Genomic DNA, 19,340 nt, shown 5'->3' with positions numbered 1-19,340 from the left:
AAGAATATTTCTAAAGAATCCTATATAAAAACCTAAAAAAATGAAAACCAGAATTGAATTTTGAAGATGACATTATCTAACAAGGGACGGATCTTAAAATAATTGTTAACAAGGCATTTTTAATTGAATTTATTGGAGTGGCATTGGATAATAAAATCATATAGGTTTCAGGTGTCTAATTCTATAATACATCATCAGTACATTGTATTGTGTGTTCACCTCCCCAAGTCAAGACTCCTTCTATCACCATTTATCCCCCCATATACCTCTCCTCACCCCCTTTCCCTCTGGTAATCACCATGTTCTTGTGTGCCTATGAGTTTTTTGTTTGTGGTTTAGCCTAATCCCTTTACCTTTTGCACCTAGCAAAATAGTATTTCAATAGTAGTGTCACAAAACTGCTTCAACTGATAATACTACTAAATGCTTATTACTATAATGTAACCTTTATTGTTGTTAGGTAACCTTTACTGAGCACTTACCATGTTCCAGGTACTTCACATGTGTTAATTTATTTAAATTCAACAATACTATCACACAAATATTATTTTACCCTCATTTGAGAGTTTAAGGACCTGGGGCACAATTGAGTAATTTGTCTAAATATACATATAGCAGGGAAATTACAGAGCCAGGATTCACACCCAGGTATTGAGCTCCAGAGTTTACACTTGTAGTAACTACACAAACAGCATATAGAGTAATGTCCACTAAAATCATAATCTTTTTTTTTTTATCCTCACCCGAGGACATTTTTCAATATTTTGTTCAGATAGAGTGGGAGGGGGAGAGAGAGAGAGAGAAACATCGACTTTAAAGGGACACATCGAGTGGTTGTCACCCACACAACCCAACCAGGGCCGGGGACAAACTATAACCGAGGTACATGCCATTAGTGGGAACCAAACCCGGGTCTCTCCGGACCACAGGCCAATGCTCTAACCGCTGAGCCAAACCAGCCAGGGCTAAAATCATAATCTTAAAATGGTATGTTGGGAGAAAATAATCCTGAAAGGATCATTGTAAAAAAAAAACTAAAAACTAAAATATAATAATAATATATTAGCTTTGGTAAAACAATATTAATAGTTGACCATTTATCAGTTTATAATCACATTTGACTAAAAAAAATTTTAAGGCTAGAAGTTAATTACTATTACATTACTTTAAATCTTAAGATAAAAATCATTAAGAAAACAATATATCTCTAATAACTATGCATGGTGTCAAATGATACTAGATTTATCAATGTGATCACTTCGTAAGTTATATAATGTCTAATGACTGGGTTGTACAACTGAAACTAATATATTATACACCAACTATAAATAAAAAATCATTTAAAAAGAAAAAAATTAATCCAAAAAAAGAAACAAACTATAAAGTAATATTACTTTTATACTAGTGTATTATTTTATCATGTTTAATGTAATACAGATAATTCATAAACTAGTTATAAAGCATTATTTTACAACTATATCCCAAAACTCATAAGAAAACTCATTTTCCCTCTGAATTTATAAAAAGCTTACCTTAAATATGAAGTTACATCATTTGCTATGGCATTATGATTTATTATAGCGGACCTAGAGCTGTAAGATATTGATGACACTTTTATCCATTAACAATAGGTTTTACACATGAAAATCTGAATTTCTTTCTTTTTTTTTATCCTCACCCGAGGACATTTTTGCATTTATCTTCAGATAGAGCAGGAGGGAGAGAGAGACAGAGAGAGAAACATCAATGTGAGAGAGACACATTGAGTGGTTGACACCCACATGATCCCAGCCGGGGCCGGGGACAAACTGCCACCAAGGCACATGCCCTTAGTGGGAACCGAACTCGGGTCTCTCTGGTCCACGGGCCAATGCTCTAAACACTGAGCCAAACTGGCCAGGGTGAAAAATCTGAATTTCTTTAAGTGTCAACTGTCAGCCTTCTCTTACTTGATGTTAACCTTACTCAAATGACCTCTTTGAAAAGTTTAGAATGAAAGACATTAAATCTCATAAACTCCCTCCACTTGAAATAAGAGGGTCACAAATCATAACTTTTGGCATTAGGTACATTAACCAACCAATAGGCTAAAACATTCATTTTAAAAATAGACACGTTTTAATGCCTTTTTCAGCTCAACATATCTGACCTAGCATAAACATCCTAACACTCACTTCATCTTTGAGGCAGACTTTAACAAAAGTGTTAGCAGCATAATTTGTAAACAACTCCTGAATGAGTACGTAACATTTCTTATTAAAGTAGAAAAGGTCATAACATTATAAGGAAATGAAAACAGAAGCCATCTGGGACACAAGCTGCTTTTTACAGCAATAATAAAAAAATCTGAGGTGTACAAAATAGAAAAAATGTAATCAGTGGGCAAATAACAATGAAAAAGTAATAATGTGTGTGATTTAATTATATTTAACTTATTTTTTTTAATCCTCACCCAAGGATATTTTTCCATTGTTTAGGAAAAAGTGGAAGGGAGAGAGGAAGGAGGAGAAAAAGAGAGACACATCGACTAGTTGCCTCTGCATGACCCCAACAGGGGCCGGGGACCAAACCTGCAACCCAGGTCCTTGTCCATGACCAGAATTGAACCCAAGACCCTTTGGTCCTTGGGTCAATGCTCTAACCACTGAGCAACACCACCCAGGGCTATATATAACTTTTTAAAACAAACACACTAGTCTGGCTGGTGTGGCTCAGTGGTTGAGCATCGACCCATGCACCAAGAAGTTGCCGGTTCGATTCCCAGTCAGGACACATGCCCCGGCCGTGGGCCCAATCCTCAGTGGGGGGCATACAGGAGGCAGCCAATTGATGTTCTCGCTCCTCGATGTTTCTAACTTTCTCTCCCTCCCACTTCCTCTCTCTCTAAAATCAATAAAGGAAAAAATAAATAAATACATAAATAAATAAAACATACTATGTATATTAAAATGAGTAATTTACCTCCTAGTAGCCACCTTGGAAGGCTATATGTTTATTCCTTTGCGTTGTCCCACCATTACCCAGTGTTCTCTTCCTCACTATCATGAGCCTCCTTCTGGCACTAGACACCCATCTTCCCCTCCCTCATCTCACTCTGCTTTCCTCCTTGCTCACTCCCACCACAGTGGCCTCACTTCTATTCCTTGAACACACTAAGCTCTCACCTATCTCAAGGCCTTGGCACTTACTGTCCTCTATGCCAGCAATGCTGTTCTTGTTCCCATGACTGGCGTCTTAATCCTATTAAGTCCATGTTGCCTCCTCAGTCAGAAGAGCCTGTCTTGACTCCCCCCCGCCCCAATCTAACTAAAACCTTTACCCCCAATACACTGACCCAATTACCCCAATTATTCCCTAGTACATAACCTTAATAAATTGCATTGCTTATTTATATATAATATTTGCAAGTCATCAGTCCCTCTTACTAGAATATAAAGTCCATAACACTAAGGACTTTGTTTTGCTTATCTCTGTGTTACCAGTGCTGACATCAATGTCGGCACATGTAGGTGCTTAATAATGATACGAAATAAATGACTACATACCCAGAAGTAAGTATAGAAAATTCTATCTGCCATTGCTGGTTGTGTCTCCTGCCTGGATTTTATAGATCCTGGCCTAGAAGTTCCCTGCCATCCTTACACAGGCTGTATGGTCAAAGTACACATTATCACGTGTATGGTCTTTTCCTGGATCTGAATACATATGTCCTCTCCTAGCTCCTTCCTAAATGCCATATCATATTCTAAGTCCCCTTGTGTCAGAAAATAGAGAACCACCCTCTATATCCAAGGCCTAATACACAGTGAGAGGTCAATAAATATTTGTTGACTAATACCTTCTCCTCTCAGGGCTCTGGCATAAGTCATTCAGAAGGGCAGTGCCAAGAAGACATAACCTGCTGTATCAAGAACTTACCCATCTCTCCTAAAATAATGAAAATAAAATCTCCAAGGACTGCCCAGCCAGGTGTGGCTCAGTGGATTGAGCATCGTCCCATGAACTAAGAGGTCCTGGTTTGATTCCTGGTCAGGGCAGGTGCCCAGGTTGTGGGCTTGATCCCCAGCAGAGGGCATGCAGGAGGTAGCCAAGTGATGTCCCTCTCTCACTTCAATGTTTCTATCTCTCGCTCCCTTTCCCTCGCTCTCTTAAAAACACATTTTTTAAAAAATCTCCAAGGACTAAGCTTGAATACACCTCAATTATCTGTTTCGTAAATTTCTTCCCATGAGGTTCCTTGATCTTTCATGCATACAAGGCAAGCTCTCTCTCTCTCTCTCTCTCTCTCTCTCTCTCTCTCTCTCACACACACACACACACACACACACACACACCTGCCTGTCTTAGGCTCTCCTAACCTCCATATATGTCCAGACAAGCCTGAGTTTGCAAATGTATAAAGTATAGGCTAGTTTTAGTTTCCTTTCTCTTTTTATCTTTTTAACTTTTTTTTATTCTCACCCAAGGATATTTTTGCATTTATCTTCAGATGGAGAGGGAGGGAGAGAGGGAGGAAGAGAGAGAGAGAGAAATATCGATGTGAGAGAAACACATCGAGTGGCTGCCACCCACACGACCCCAATCAGAGCCAGGGACAAACTGCAACCAAGGTACGTGCGCTTAGCGGGAACCAAACCCGGGACTCTCTGGTCTGCGGGCTGATGCTCTAACCGCTGAGCCAAACAGGCCAGGGCTCCTTTCTCTTTTTAAACAGAAGACATATATACTGAAAAATTTCTAACAGTACAAAAGCATACAGAGAAAACAATGAATGTTCCATCAAGCACATTGCCCAGAGCAGCTTCTAAACCCTACAGTCCAGTCACACAGAAAAATAGTTTCCTTAACTACAAACTCCATTTCTGCATTGGTCTTAATATACCTAACATTTCGGTTCTGGGGGTCATAAAGAGACATTTAAAAACAAACTACAGCTCTGGCCAGTTTGCACAGTGGTTAGAGTTTTGGCCTGCAGACCATATAACACAATGTAACCTCTAGGGCATTTCCTAGAAACTTAAAACCTGACTAGAATTAAAAAGCAAAGAAAACCAAAATGTTTCATGGTAGTTAATTCTAACTACCAATTATGTACATTAACAAAACAAATCTAGGAGAAACTAGACTTTAATTGTCACCATTTGTCCTCTATTAGCATCATGATCATTGGTCAATACTTACTGAAGAGTTCATGGGAATTTTAATATGATCTTGAGTAAGTAAGACCCAGAGTGTAGGGCCTTTTTTATTCCTGGTGAGAGACGTTAATGATTTAACAACGTATATAACCTATTTATATGTATTTATATGTACTTAAGCTGTAGTGCTGTGAAATCTAATAAGACCAAAAATTTTAACTGATCCCTGATCCATGGCCTTAAAAAACTATAACTACTTCTTTCTAACTTAAATGTTACCAAGTCAGCTTAACAACAAGGTGTAAAACAAAACCTAGTATAGTCAAAGATTCCTCCAGAAGTCTTTGGTAAATTTAACATTCATTATTAAATTATATAGTATTACCAACTTCAAAGTCCTCTAAATCTTTTATCACAAAAATACTTACAGCATTGTAAACAGACTAAGGCCTGATATCATATATGATTAAAACTGCCATTTATTTCCATAAAGGATTTGACCTACAGTGGCTGAACTAGAAAAATAGGAAAAGACTGGTGGGTGGAATAAAGCAAATATGTCACATATAGTCAGTGGCAGTTCACTGTAACTTAGCCTCAATCTTTTTGTTAAAATGATCTAAGTAACAAAAGATCCATAATAAAAATGTTTGTTTTTTTTTTAAATCAAAGTTACATATGGTTCCCAAACATTAGTGTACAAATGAATGGAAGTCAAATGGTACATAAACATCTAGAAAGCATGTGAGAATCCCTAAACATCCTGATTTCAAAGTCTAGGGCCTCAATTCTACATTTTTAAAATCTTGTTGATGATCCTGATGATTAGCTTGAAAACCAGTCATATTTTTTTCTTAAAAATCTCAATTAGTTCCATACATACAAGTCTTTGATTCTATAGCATGTGCTCTCTCTTTAAGAAACACACACACAAACTTGGCTGTCAGTAGTGAAAACTCTCATCTATTCCTAGAAAATAGAGAGTACTGATTAAAAGCATTATATATTACTACTCAGTTTGACTGGTTTCAAATCCTAAACCTAACCAATTACCATTGGACATGTGCTTTAACTTCTCTGTCTCTCAGTTCTCATCTGTAAATCAGACTTAAAATCATATTTCCTCAGAGGACTGTTATGAGGATTTAATCCATGCAAAACACCTACAGCAGGGGCTAGACAATAACAATGGCTCAATAAATGTTAGCATATTTTCATTTTTGTTATTAAGTATAAAAAAGAAAGGAGTCCTAAGTGAGCTAGAGCAGTCAAACATTGCAAGAGCACCTGGTATATGAATGTGCCTTGAAGGATGGGTAGGGCTTTAGAGAAGGTAAGAAAGGAAGGTACTATGCATAAGAATAAAGAGATCAAGAACTTCAGGGCATTTTAGACTATAAATTCGGTTGTATTAAGCAGGCCCATTTAAATGCAGCTCAAATGCCAGACTGAGAAGTTAAGCAATAATTCAATAGATAACAGGAAGCCCTTCCAATTCTTAAATAGGGCAGTAATGTATTAAATGTAGGATTTTAGAATTCCTGCCTGGGCAAGGTGCCAGCTTGAGGATCCAGAACCAGCCTAAGGAGGAAATAAGCCACTGATGAAGTTTAAAAATACATTTGTTAAAATACTAAGTATCATTTTGATACATTGGATACCAACTAACTAGAATCTTCCAGAATAGATAAAGGTACATATAAACAGAAATGGGTAGTACAAAAAGATCAAAAGAACCATTTATAGACTACTTGGAAGTTAGTAGCATACAGATATTTCAAGAAAATGTCCAAAATCATGAAAATTACAAGTGTAACAATAGTTGTTTTTACATATAAACTTTCGCCAGAACATCTCTAAGGGTTCCTAGTTAAAGGATAAAGCCTTTTTTTTTCCTGAAGGACACTTGTCCTTCAGCACCTTTTCTCAAAAAGAAAAATATTTTCAGAATTCATCTATAATCTCCTCCAGCTACCATCATACAATCTAAGGGTTTTTTGTGTTTTTTTTTTACCAACTCTAAAAGTTAATATCTCAAAAATCACTTGAGAAATATTGAGCTAATAATTGGATTCTCAACAGAACCAAATCACAACACTTAAATCCCTGATGGAATCAATGGTAAATGGCATTCAACTGTTAATGTCATTAAAATAACCACTTCCTCTTTTGGTAAATCAAAACTTGCCCAAGACATTTACCATGAACAGTGGCTACTGTTAAAGCAATTTTTGGAACCTGGAAAAAATGTTTAACAGGGACACAAAATTCAAATAACAAGGTGAAAATTCTTATTTAGTTCCAAACTCCTCTCATATATTTAAAAATTTACAGCAACACACTAAAGGAAAATTCCTCCTTCATTTTTAAGCACATAAAATACAAACATCCCTGGCATCCTCATTCTTTTTGTCACCAAAGGTAACAATACACACCTCTGCTGCTTACACCTAGGTAAAATGAAGAAATGTATTGTGCCACACTTTCGTGTATCTTCACAATGGCTGACTCACTATGCTGTGGAACACTATATAAATCTTTATGACTTCAGTTAAGTTCCACTGACTAATAAAGGTTGATATGAAAACACAGTCAGGCTCCTAAAGGTGGATTTCACTGTGTCTCAGGATCATTCTTTATCATGGCCAGTCTCCTTGTCACATCATTGAAAGGGAGCTAGATAAGAGTGGGATTTGAAATTACACAGTATATCAATGTATTAAATGTAATTTGCTTAATTTTTCAGAAAGTCTATGACACAGCAGTATACCAAAAACTGTTCCACAAAAAATAAAATAAAAAAATAGGTTTTCACCATGTAACTGGAAATAATACATTAACGAAGAGAAGATATCCATTTTGAAATAGAAAACAAATGAGACATAACTATTAACCAAAACTCTAAGTGAAAACGTTCAAATAATACCACCCCTATAAATTAATAGAATCATTTAAAGAAGACCATCACATTTTTATTGTGTATATTCTCATGCAAAATAAAAAAAAAAAATTAATTGCTTAAAAACATAGTCCTCAGTAGGCTATCTGTAATTAAGCCCTACAAAAAGGAGAAAGGTGGAAAAAGGCCCATATAATTAGAAAAGATCAAAGCCTGCTGAAATGTGTGTTAGACCAGGTATGAGGAAGTCAGCATTCTCATATGGTGGGTAGGAGAGTCTCTATAAAGAGGTTTGGCAATATCAATCAAAATTACAAATGCAAACAACCCTTTGAGCAATTCTATTTCTAGGAACTTATCTGACAAATTCTCATATATATGCTATGTGTGTGTGTGTGTATGCACAAATTACACTGTAGTGTCACTCAAAGAAAGACTACAAACAACTAATTGCTCATCAATAGAAACTGGTTAAATAAATCATAATAAATCCAAATACAATGCCGTTGCACAAAAAGAAAATGAAGATAAATTTACTAATTTTGAGTTAATGGAAAAAGCAAAATGCAAAAAAAAAAAAAAAAGTCTATTTTTAAGGATATTATTTGTGTTGAAAAGGTAGATGGTGAGAATATATATGTATGTACATATATTCATACAAATTAATTCTGGATGTATACACAGAAGCTGCTAGCGCTGGTTGCTTCCAGAAAAAGGAAATAAATGGCTGGGCAACAAGAGACTCTTTCCTGTAAACCCTATTGTACCTTTTTAACTTCAAACCATATAAATGCCTTACCTAAAGAAAAGTATATATTAATCAAACTTTAAAAGGATGAGATTTCTTAAGTACAAAATTTAGCACAGTAAATAACTGTTCCCATTTCGACCTTTTTAAAAGTGCCCCTTTCTCTTCTCCTTCCATCTAACTTGTTCTTTTTCATTCCTTCCTGTCAACTGTCCCAGGTAATTTTACTCTTCGCCATTCAGACCTATCAGGGACATCTGCTGCAACTGCTTAGCCCAGCTGGGAGTACTATTTGCCAACAAGGTTGATGAACTTTGTTCCAGTAATTCTAACACAAAACGGGCAAGAACACTGGCTGTAAAAGAAATCTGAGTATTTACAGAAGGGTAGATAACTCCACTTATGCAACAGAAAGACAGAAAAAATAATAAGCTGAGGGAAGATGGGGGAAGTGAGATTTAGTTTTAACAATATTATTTAAAAATTCCCACAAAAACACTCATTCAATATTACCAACTCCACTCATAAATATTTTATTACCTAAACAGATCTTAATTAAAACAGAGTAGCTGTACCAAAAAAGTGATTTTTCCACTCTAATTAAAAAACAAACTTACATTCCCAGCAGGGCTATACAGTGGCTCTGCACCTAGGATACCTAAATCAAGGGCCACCATGGCCACTTCTCATTAACTACTTAAACTAATGTGTTCTCTTTTCATTTCCATTATTATGTCACTTATTTGCAAAGCATGCATACAGAATGGGCAAAATTAGGTTTACAATAATAATACAAATAATAAAATAACAAATAAATAATACAAGGCTAAAAAAAAAGTCAATGAAAAAATATCCTCAGGTGAGGATTAACAAATAATAATAATAATAATACAGGAATAAACTTTGCATACTCACAACTGTAAACCTACTTTTGCCAACCCATGCATAGTAATTTCACATGCTAGGGTCGTGTTTTGAGTTTTATATTATATAGTCATTATTTCTCATCTCTTCCTTGTCCAGAGCAATGTTTGCTTCTAGATTAACTAACTCAGATCAGATTTCTCCTCCACGCAGTTGTAACGGGGGAGAGGTCATGACTGCTCCTGTAGTATATGAGAATCTGGGTAAGATCTACTGCAAACATGATGTCCTGGACAGACACCTGGTTAACTTTATATTCACACTGAAGCCTGACCAACAACCATTATAAAGAAAAGCTCTTTGTCTTAAAAGTTCTCAAAAATAACTGATAAGAAAATAAGTTCCATAGGCTTCAGTATTCTCAGTTTTAGTAAGTAAATATTCCACCTAACTCTTGAGTAGGTGAATAGGCTGTATGAAACTCTCCTTTTCCAAAAACAAAAGGAAAAATAATAAATAAATAAATAAAATCTCCTGCCTTGGCCCGTTTGGCTCAGCAGTTAGAGCATTGACCTACAGACCAAAGGGACACAGGTTCAATCCCCAGCACAAGTTGGGGTCATGCAAACAATTGATGTGTCTCTTTCACATCACTGTTTCTCTCTCTCTCTCTCTCTCTCTCTCTCTCTCTCTCTCTCTCTCTCCCTCCCACCCCTTCGTCCCTTCTACTCTATCTAAAAAAGTCAATGGAAAAATATCCTTGGGTGAGGATTAACAAAATAAATAAATAAAATCTCCTTTGCTTAGTTCTGAGGTGCTGTTCTTCCTTCACCCAATGTGTATAATAGTGTTTCCTTTATCAAAGACAAAAGTCCTGCATACCAGTAAAATTCCTCTTATTTTAACAAATAACTTTCAAAAATTCCCAATATTCATTAAAATCTATAAAAGTCCATTTTTCCTAAAACTATTAATTTACAATAAAACATACTGGGAAGATTTTCATTTCCTTACAAATAACAGACCAGAGAAACATCTTCTGAATTACCTGACATTCCTGACTCTTTTGACCACAATGATACAAAACTGTCACATGGGAAAAGGCAGATCTCTTGGCCCCGCACAAAAGGTAATTAGTATTTTAAAAGCAGAGAGTGAGCATACATGTGAAATATATATTATGCAGTTACACAAACTAAATTATTAATTTTCCAACTTGGCATAATGACAGGGTATTTGGGAGGGATGTAAAAGAAAATACTCAACAGCTTAAAATTAACAATGGGCCCATTTATTCAAGGTAAGATGGTTCTCCCATTTCAGCTTGAGAAGACTGAAAGTCTCTTTCTATCCTTCTCTTGGAGGGAAACTCTGCAGCGGGCCCGTCTGGAGAATCACTCAACTATATTCACAGCTTCACTCACAGTCAAGCAATGGCAAGAAAACTTGTCTTCACTTTGCACTGAAAATCAACACAGAGAAATGTTGACTGAGGTATTCAAATTTCATCCTTCGAGGACCAGTTCAATTAATTTCTCTGTAGGAAGCTGACTCCCACAAATACAAATCTATGCCCACAGAAACTGAGAAACACTTATCTGTACCTTTGCCATTTCATCAAACGCTGTCTTGTGACAGGTCTTATGACACTGTCTAGTACTGTACTTATTTTCTTTTCTCCCCAATTTTTGTCTAGTCCATTATTCTGTATCTTCTTCAATGGCTTCTGAGAAGTATTCCTTTCAGTGCTGGATAAATGGATTCACAGCAAAGTACTTCACAGCTCTTTGTCTGTTGCATTCCCAAACAGGGATCCATACTCCAGAAAACAGTAAATATCTCCTGCGTTTCAAATCCAAGTAAAATCTTGTCTGAGCTGGTAACAACTGGTCCTCCCTAATTCTTGAGAATCAGTTAGTATTGGGGTATTAAAATGTCTGACCTCTTTCTTATCTGCTAAAGAAACGTCGTAGATGTGTTTAAGGAGAAATGGGAGATCATCCTCAGGAAATCCAAATATTGGCACTTAAGTGAAACACTCTACCATACAACAGAAAATAACATGCAGTGGAGTACTTGAAATTTAGGATACTGTATTAAAAATATGTTATTCACAACAATGTTACCCTTTTTGTAATTCCATCATGAGAAACACCAACTTGCCAAATATGGCTACAAATTGTGCAACAAGTCTCCTATTTCTTCTTATAAAATATACTGGCAAAGACCAACAAACCCAAACTGCTACAATGAAACCCATCCCCACATTCCACGGTTTCAAGGCAATTCCATAAATACAGGGTCATAAAAAAAAGCCTGCAAAAGCCTGTAGCCAGCACTCCATTTTAAGAATAGAAAACGGACGATGACTCCTGATGATGCAGTTACAGCAATCTGAGACTCTCTTAAGAGTTTGCAGAAACTGCCAATCTTATCTTAGAAATCAACATACTAAAAAGGAATGCAAAATTCATACAATACTGGTGATTAACTAATTTGGTGAAAAGTTAAAATTTTAAAGTTCATATGGTTTAAGATACAAGTCATGTTCAGCATATTCACATGCCTGTAACGACAAAATCTCAAAAACACAGAATGTTCAATTCCCAGCCAATGGCTTATTTATCTCAACTACACTCATATCATAGAGTTCCAATGTTATAAGGGGATGTGAATACCTCACTGGAGTTCAAAATAATAATACATAACCCAAGTAAAAATTGTATACTTTTGAACTCTAAAGATACAGCTTCCTAGCTAAGCACAAATTTGTGATTTTTTTTTTTCATTCCAACAGACTGTAAGTGAAAAATAAATCTAACTGCTTTATTCCCTATAATTATTGGGAATTTGATGTTTCAAGTCTCTAAATAATTTTTCTTTTTAGTTTTTTAATAATACTATAATAGATAACTGTGAGAACACTATGTTCCAGGACTAGCTATGAATTTCATACACACTATTCAAATAAAAGAATCACTAAATTACATGTTTTAAGGCATGTGTTCAGGTTAATTGCTTCTTGATACTTTTAATCTGGTGACCACTTAAATATATTATATTAAAGGCAGAATAAATATAACCAGAGACCTAATAAAGATGAGGTATAATATTAATAATCTTACTATAACAATATAAATTAGTAACTAGGCACACATCTTTATTAGGCAATGTTACTAGGCATGTTTAAACCACACAAGGGGTTAAAAATAACTATATTGAAAAGCCAACAGCTTAGCAGCACAGTTGAGCCAACATTCCCTTCACTCCTGCCCCTCCCCTTCCCATCTTCTCCAGTCCAGAATGAACTGCATGCCCCACTGCACAAGGCCCAAAAAGGTCACAGGAGATGGCAGAGACTTTTGTAAGAGAACAGAAATAACTCAGCAGCTTTGTTACCGTGCTTTCTTTGAATCAGTATGTTCAAAATCCTTTAATTAGCACTCTGTCTACACAAGGAAAGCATTTCTTCTGTGCCAGGGGAGGGCACGTATGTATGTACACAGTGTTCTGTTTCATCAGCATCACAACATGGAGCTAGCACCTCAAATTGTCTGCCAAGGAACTGAAGCACAGACAACTTTTTAAAAGGCATGGTACCACATATTTACATATCTATTTGCATTTCTATTACCAAACAACAAAGTGATGATTAAGTTTGTTTCATTTAGGTGTTAATTTATTTCTTTTCAGAACAAACTGAAATATTGTTAACTAAAAAAAAATGTAGTCCATTATCTTAAAGATATTCAAAATTAATATAAAATGTTAATAGAACATAAAAACAGACAGTATTCAAGTATTGTTTCTTTCCTCATTATAGATCTTCAGTAGGAAAAAAAATATTTCCTTGCTCAAATAGGAATAAATCACAAGACATGTTTTTACATGGATGCTTTACATTTAAAATTTCATCCAACCATGAAGTCTTAAAACTTTCAGGCTAGATTACATGTATGTATTTCCTTATAAAATCTGAAAAACTAAAATCAAGACAGAAATTAGTGCTTAATTAATGACAACTATTTAAAAATCCATAGCCAAGAAACAAGAAATGATAGCTATTTAAAACTCCGCAGCCAAGAACACTTATTTAGTAAGCCTTGATTTGCAGTATTTTAATAGAAACATGTAAGTGTTAGAAATTTATTTTTAATCTTTCAAAATCAAGTTGAATATATGTTGTAAGAAGCAGTGTGTGTGTGTATACATATTATATGTATATAATGTATATAAATTATATGTATATAATTTAACAAAGCAATCACATTCTAATGATTATTGAAACAATCTACAGTGAAACCTCCGTTCTCGAACTTAATTCATTCCTGAAGGCTGTTTGAGAAGGGATTTGTTCAAAAACCAAATTATTTTTTCCCACTAGAAATAATCGAAATGGAATCTGTTCCAGACCCAAATGATTCTGTGTTAACCTTTCTTGTACACAGTACATGTCTAATGTACTGTTTAATCCATAAGCAAACTCTTCTCCTCTTAAATGTATCGAACCACCCCCTACCTGCCTTAAAGGAATCGCTTTCAGCACTTGTTCCAGGGGGGAGTCTTCCAGGAGGTCAGCATGCAGCATCTTCACCTCTTCACATATCACTGCCTCCAAAATGCTGTCACCAGCTAACTGCTTTTCATTTATCCAAATCAACAATACCTTTTGTGCCTCTTCAATTGCCTGTGATCATTATTTTGTGAGTACTTTCACACTCTTAGCAACATCAGCGCTGTTAATAGCCTCTTTTAAGTTTTAAAATTGTGCTAATTGTGCTAATATCGCCCTGGCCCGTGGCGGCCTGCTGACCAGTGAGTCTCTGGTTCGATTCCGGTCAAGGTCATGTACCTCAGTTGTGGTTTGTCCCCAGCACTGGTTAGGGTCATGCAGGAGGCAGCCAGTCGATATGTCCCTCTCACGTGGAAGTTTCTCTCCCCCCTCTACTCTATCTGAAGATAAATGGAAAAATATCCTCCGGTGAGGATTAAAAAATAAATAAATAATTGTACTAAAGTCTGTACAAAAGAAAAATAAACACACAAAAATATTCACAGCACAATTTCCTGTGATGTTAACAACTTGAGGTTTTGTAAACTGACTCATACTCATGCATTCTCTCTCCTTGGTTTGTGGCCCGAGAGATGTTTTCATCAGGCTGATGCATTACCGTGGAAGGGTTGTCAAGTGGAGAACCTAAGTTTTGTTGGACAACTGAGACATCTAACAACTTGGTCAAGAACCCAACTGTTCAAGATAGGAGAGGTTCGAGAACTTAAATTTAAGATAAAGTTTATTATCAGGGAGGTAGCATAACAATTGCTTGAAAGCCAGCTCTTCTATACCACTCAGGTGAGCTCCTAGACAGTTCTGGACAATGGGAATAAAACCACTATTTCACAGATTGGCATAAGAATTAAGCGAGATGATGCATGCAAAGCACTTGGCAAAAATCCCAAAATTTGATGATAAGGCTGTGAGGGGTGGGAATAGGTATTTTGATGCACTGCACAAAAGTGTAAATTACATAACCTATCAAAAATTATATACATATACAGCACTATTTACAATAGCTAAGATCTGGAAACAGCCCAAGTGTCCACCAGTAGACGAATGGATAAAAAAGCTGTGGTACATATGCACAATGGAGTACTATGCAGCGGTAAGAAAGAAAGATCTCTTATCCTTTGAGACGACATGGAGGGACCTGGAAAGTATTATCCTAAGTGAAAGAAGCCAAGCAGAAAAAGACAAATACCACATGATCTCACTTATATACGGAATATAATGAACATAACAGTCTGAGGAATACAGTAGACCCAGACACATGGAAGTAGGGCACAGACTGACATCCCTCAGAAGAGGGGATGGGGGGTGGGGGGGTGGGAAGAGATAAACCACAGAACTTATATGCATGTATGCATATCCAATGGACATGGACAACTAAGCCGGGGACAGGGTGGAGGGGGGGTGGGGTGGGGGGTGCCAATGGGGTAAAAAGGTAAAATATCTGTAACAAAAAAATAAAAATTCATAAAAAAAAAAAATTTATATACATATATATGTAAAACTATGCATATATGGCATCCACTGTAGCACTGTTTGTAATAGCAATGTTGCAAACAATATAAATACCCTTCCATAGGAGATGGTTAAATAAATTCCCTACAAGAGAATTCTGTATAGTTGTTTAAAAAAAAAACTCTCTCTATATTAATAGATTAATAGGGAAAGTACCACATGGTAAATTGCTAAGAAAAAAAGCAAGGTGTGGAATAGGGTGTACAATACACTACCATGTAAGTAAAGGTGAGTGGACATTCACAATGATTTGAATATACACATAAAAAATCCCTCTGGAATGTTATACAAGTAATTAATCGCAATAATTACCTACTGATGATTAAATTGAAACAGTACCTGACACAGCCAAGCCCTAATAAATAAAAGCTATAATTACTCCCTTTATCATCAGGTAAACATATCCTTAAAATGTATATGTAGAATTCATTCAAACTAAATTCATAATGAGGTAAGCAGCCAAATCTCAATTATTCAAGACTGACTATCTAATTGGAGATCCAAGTCTTTTTCTTCTTCAAAGGTAAGTAGCTTTGGGCTATTTTACTGTTGGCCATCACCTTCACCAGAAAGTAAGCTAAGGGAATAACACCAAAAACAGTCATTTCATTAATAATGATCAACAATTTTTAATAAACAGCTTTGGAACTGAAAGGCACCATGAAAATTCCATAGTAAAACCTTCTTTTATTACATATGAAGAAACTAAGATCCAGAAAATTCTCCAAATTAGTTACAGTTTAAAGATCTGAAGTCTACCCCTAGTGAAATACTTTCTGTTTTATCATTAAGATGATGAAGGGAAACTGAAAAATAAACAAAATTAAAATCAATTATCCTTGCTAACTTCCCTCCCACCACATCCTTTATTACAGGTAACTAAGTCTGTTGAGATCAAATCCCATAGACAATTTTAGTAAGTAGAGAACAGGTCATCCAGAGAATTAGTCCTGAGGTTTCCAGGATTAAGCATTGAATAAACACCTGTAATAAAATCTGTAAAGTTTGCTTACACTAGAGATTGTCAGAGGCATGTTGAAATCCTTGCCACCTTGCAGCCGGAAACCCCAAGGAGCTGGGCCAACCAAGGACACACTGTAGTTGCTCATGGTTCTAATGGCTCAAAGTCCAATCCCAGAAAGTGAAACTGTGAGAAAAAAAAATCAGATGCTTTAACAAAATGTATTTGAAGCCCTATTACATATTTAAATGTATTTAATGTAGACCCAACTAAATTATGTTCAGTATTTTGTTTTGGGGGGTATGAGGGGCTATAGAGTATAAGTCTATATTAAGTTTTCATTTCAGTCTAAAAAAAGGAATATATGAGCTAATATACAATTTCTAAACCCACGCCAATTTCCATAGTTTAAAAATTCCATATCAGAATATATTTCTAGACACTTGATCAGTTTTACAATTTGCTACGATTTGTGGCTCTTTGCAAACAAACTTTAACTCAAAGTATTTACAACATTTTGTTATATATAGAAGAACAAGATTTTATTTCAAGTTTAACTCAATATGATTTTCTCCTTCCCTCTACCTCATGCATTCTCCTGCCTGTAATTGGCAAGAAACCTTCAATTTCACTTACTTAAATTCTAAATTACTCTAACATATGAAAAATACTGCTAATTCATAGACTCATTCATGCTTACTAAATTCTTTAAAATGAGTTGCTTTTTAATGTATAAAACTATTCTCCTTGATCATAAACTATAGCTTGAATTTCCTGTTATAGGGATGTGATATACTATTCTACATTTAAGTAACATTTCTTTTTCTTTCAGACAGTCCAAGATAGGCAATACTCTAGCACAGTGACATTTCAATCAGAGCCTGCTTTTTGTTTATACACACACCTCGTCAGGCATAGTAGAAGGTGATCATTTACCACACCGACTAAATGTGGTAGGAGTGTAATCTTAATGCATGAAAGGGAATAGGAGCTTCAGAAGAGATCCAGTGCTTCAGTGCCTTCTTTTCTGTGTGTTGCTGGAAGTGCTCTCATAATGACTCTCATGGTAGCACTTTTACCCAAGAAAAACTAAAGCAAAAAAGTATGAATTGGGAGTTTGGGATTGATTGTTATAGTGGTTACATGTGGGTGTGAGAAAATGGGAGGAGTGGAGATTTTCTAAGATGTAATACTAACAAAGTATTTCCCTCTTTAAAAATATTTACAATATAATACAGTTTAATAACTTAAAAACGTTTTTTAATCTAACACATTCTTCCTTAAAAATCTATGCTGTTCAACCAAATCATCACCTATATTACCTGTCTTAAAATATTTTTTAACCCATTTAAAAGTTCTATGCCATCACATCAAATTGATAGTGACAGATGTAGATATTTGAACCACTGGACACATTAAAAGCAAATAGAATCCATCTTTTCATAAGAAGAAAATGAGGCAAAACTTACTTAAATAAGTCTGGTTCTTGAAAAATTAAATCAGTGAAAATCTGCATGGCATCTACCTAGAAACTGAGTTTTCCCACTGGCATGGTAGTATACTGAAGTACTAAATAAGAATACACTACTTCAATAATGGTGCACAGGCACAAGGCAATAAAAAGGCAAAAGGCCAGGCCGGAAGCCAAACTGTTAGATATGCGTGAAAAACGAATAGTAGGGAAGTGATAAGGAGCCACATATATTTAATTCCTTCCCCCTTATAATAAAAGAGAAGGTTTTCATAGAACTAGAAAAGACTGTTCTGATATTGACACAGTATACTACAATCAGAAGTCTATAAAGCGAATAGATATTTCAAAGGCAGCCTGTACTCCCTTCTTTTTTAATCTTTAACTTTTATCAAGAAAAGAATGTTTAAGGTAGGCTCAACTTCTGGACCCACTGTTCACTACAATGCAAAATGTATTTATGTATCCACGCATGTACATGCAATGTCTTCTTACTTGGGAGTTCCCTTCATGACTTCTCCCATTTGTTACTAAAATTTCTAGCACTGGCAAGGTCATAACCACACTACAGAACCAGTGTCATTTCCTTTCTAGTCCAGTGTCGTTTCTAGTATTCTCCCTGCTAGCTTAGTTTGTCTTTAAATGTTCTGACCCTAAGCAATGGTAGTATCATTGGCCTTTTCCAGGTCTCCTCCATCTGGTTATTAGTGCCCAAACTCTTCTTAAAATACCAAGCAGGCAGGGAATAGCAGCCTACTCTTCTTTCAAACTTGTAGAAAACGTTGGAACTTCTGTACAGTTCTGGATTTTCCCTTAGGGAAAGTCTAAACAATGTCTTCGCCCTGGTACTTGGGAAGGAAGGTTGGTTATTTCCCACATTCCTATCCCAGTTTCTTTGGTGGGTGAGAAGGGGGGAAAGAGAATTCGTGGTGAACTAACTGCTCAGGGGAACAAGAAGGGTCGGAAATTAAAGAGCAGTATCCTGAAGTTCTCTTTTCCCCCAGATTGAGAGACAGTGGAGATAGAGCTTAAGAACTGAGGCCACAGGCACAGGATGAAAGCAGCCCGAGAGACGGTTTTCCAGCAGATGTTCTCGCCTAGCCCTGTTTGCCAAATAAGGCTCCAGAGCCGGCTGTTTCCGTGGCAGGCGGGTTCCGACGTCCTCATGGTCAGGAAG

General features: G+C 36.0%; 1 protein-coding gene across 11 annotated transcripts in view; it reads right to left on the bottom strand.

The window, feature by feature from the left end:
* PDLIM5 (PDZ and LIM domain 5) overlaps positions 1-19,340 on the bottom strand; it is a 205,750-nt gene that overhangs the window by 185,560 nt on the left and 850 nt on the right. For all 11 annotated transcript variants that reach the window (XM_036263313.1, XM_036263328.1, XM_036263337.1 and 8 more), the window contains exon 2: positions 16,745-16,878. In XM_036263313.1, the coding sequence (XP_036119206.1) occupies positions 16,745-16,840 (96 nt within the window). In that variant the 5' untranslated portion in view covers positions 16,841-16,878. The remainder of the gene's footprint in view (positions 1-16,744; positions 16,879-19,340) is intronic.

This window comes from Molossus molossus, unplaced genomic scaffold, assembly GCF_014108415.1.
Source record: "Molossus molossus isolate mMolMol1 unplaced genomic scaffold, mMolMol1.p scaffold_m16_p_1, whole genome shotgun sequence".
Classification (NCBI taxonomy): Eukaryota; Metazoa; Chordata; class Mammalia; order Chiroptera; family Molossidae; genus Molossus; species Molossus molossus.
The sequence above is the reverse complement of the archived record's forward strand: the minus strand, read 5'-3'. Positions and strand labels throughout refer to the sequence as shown.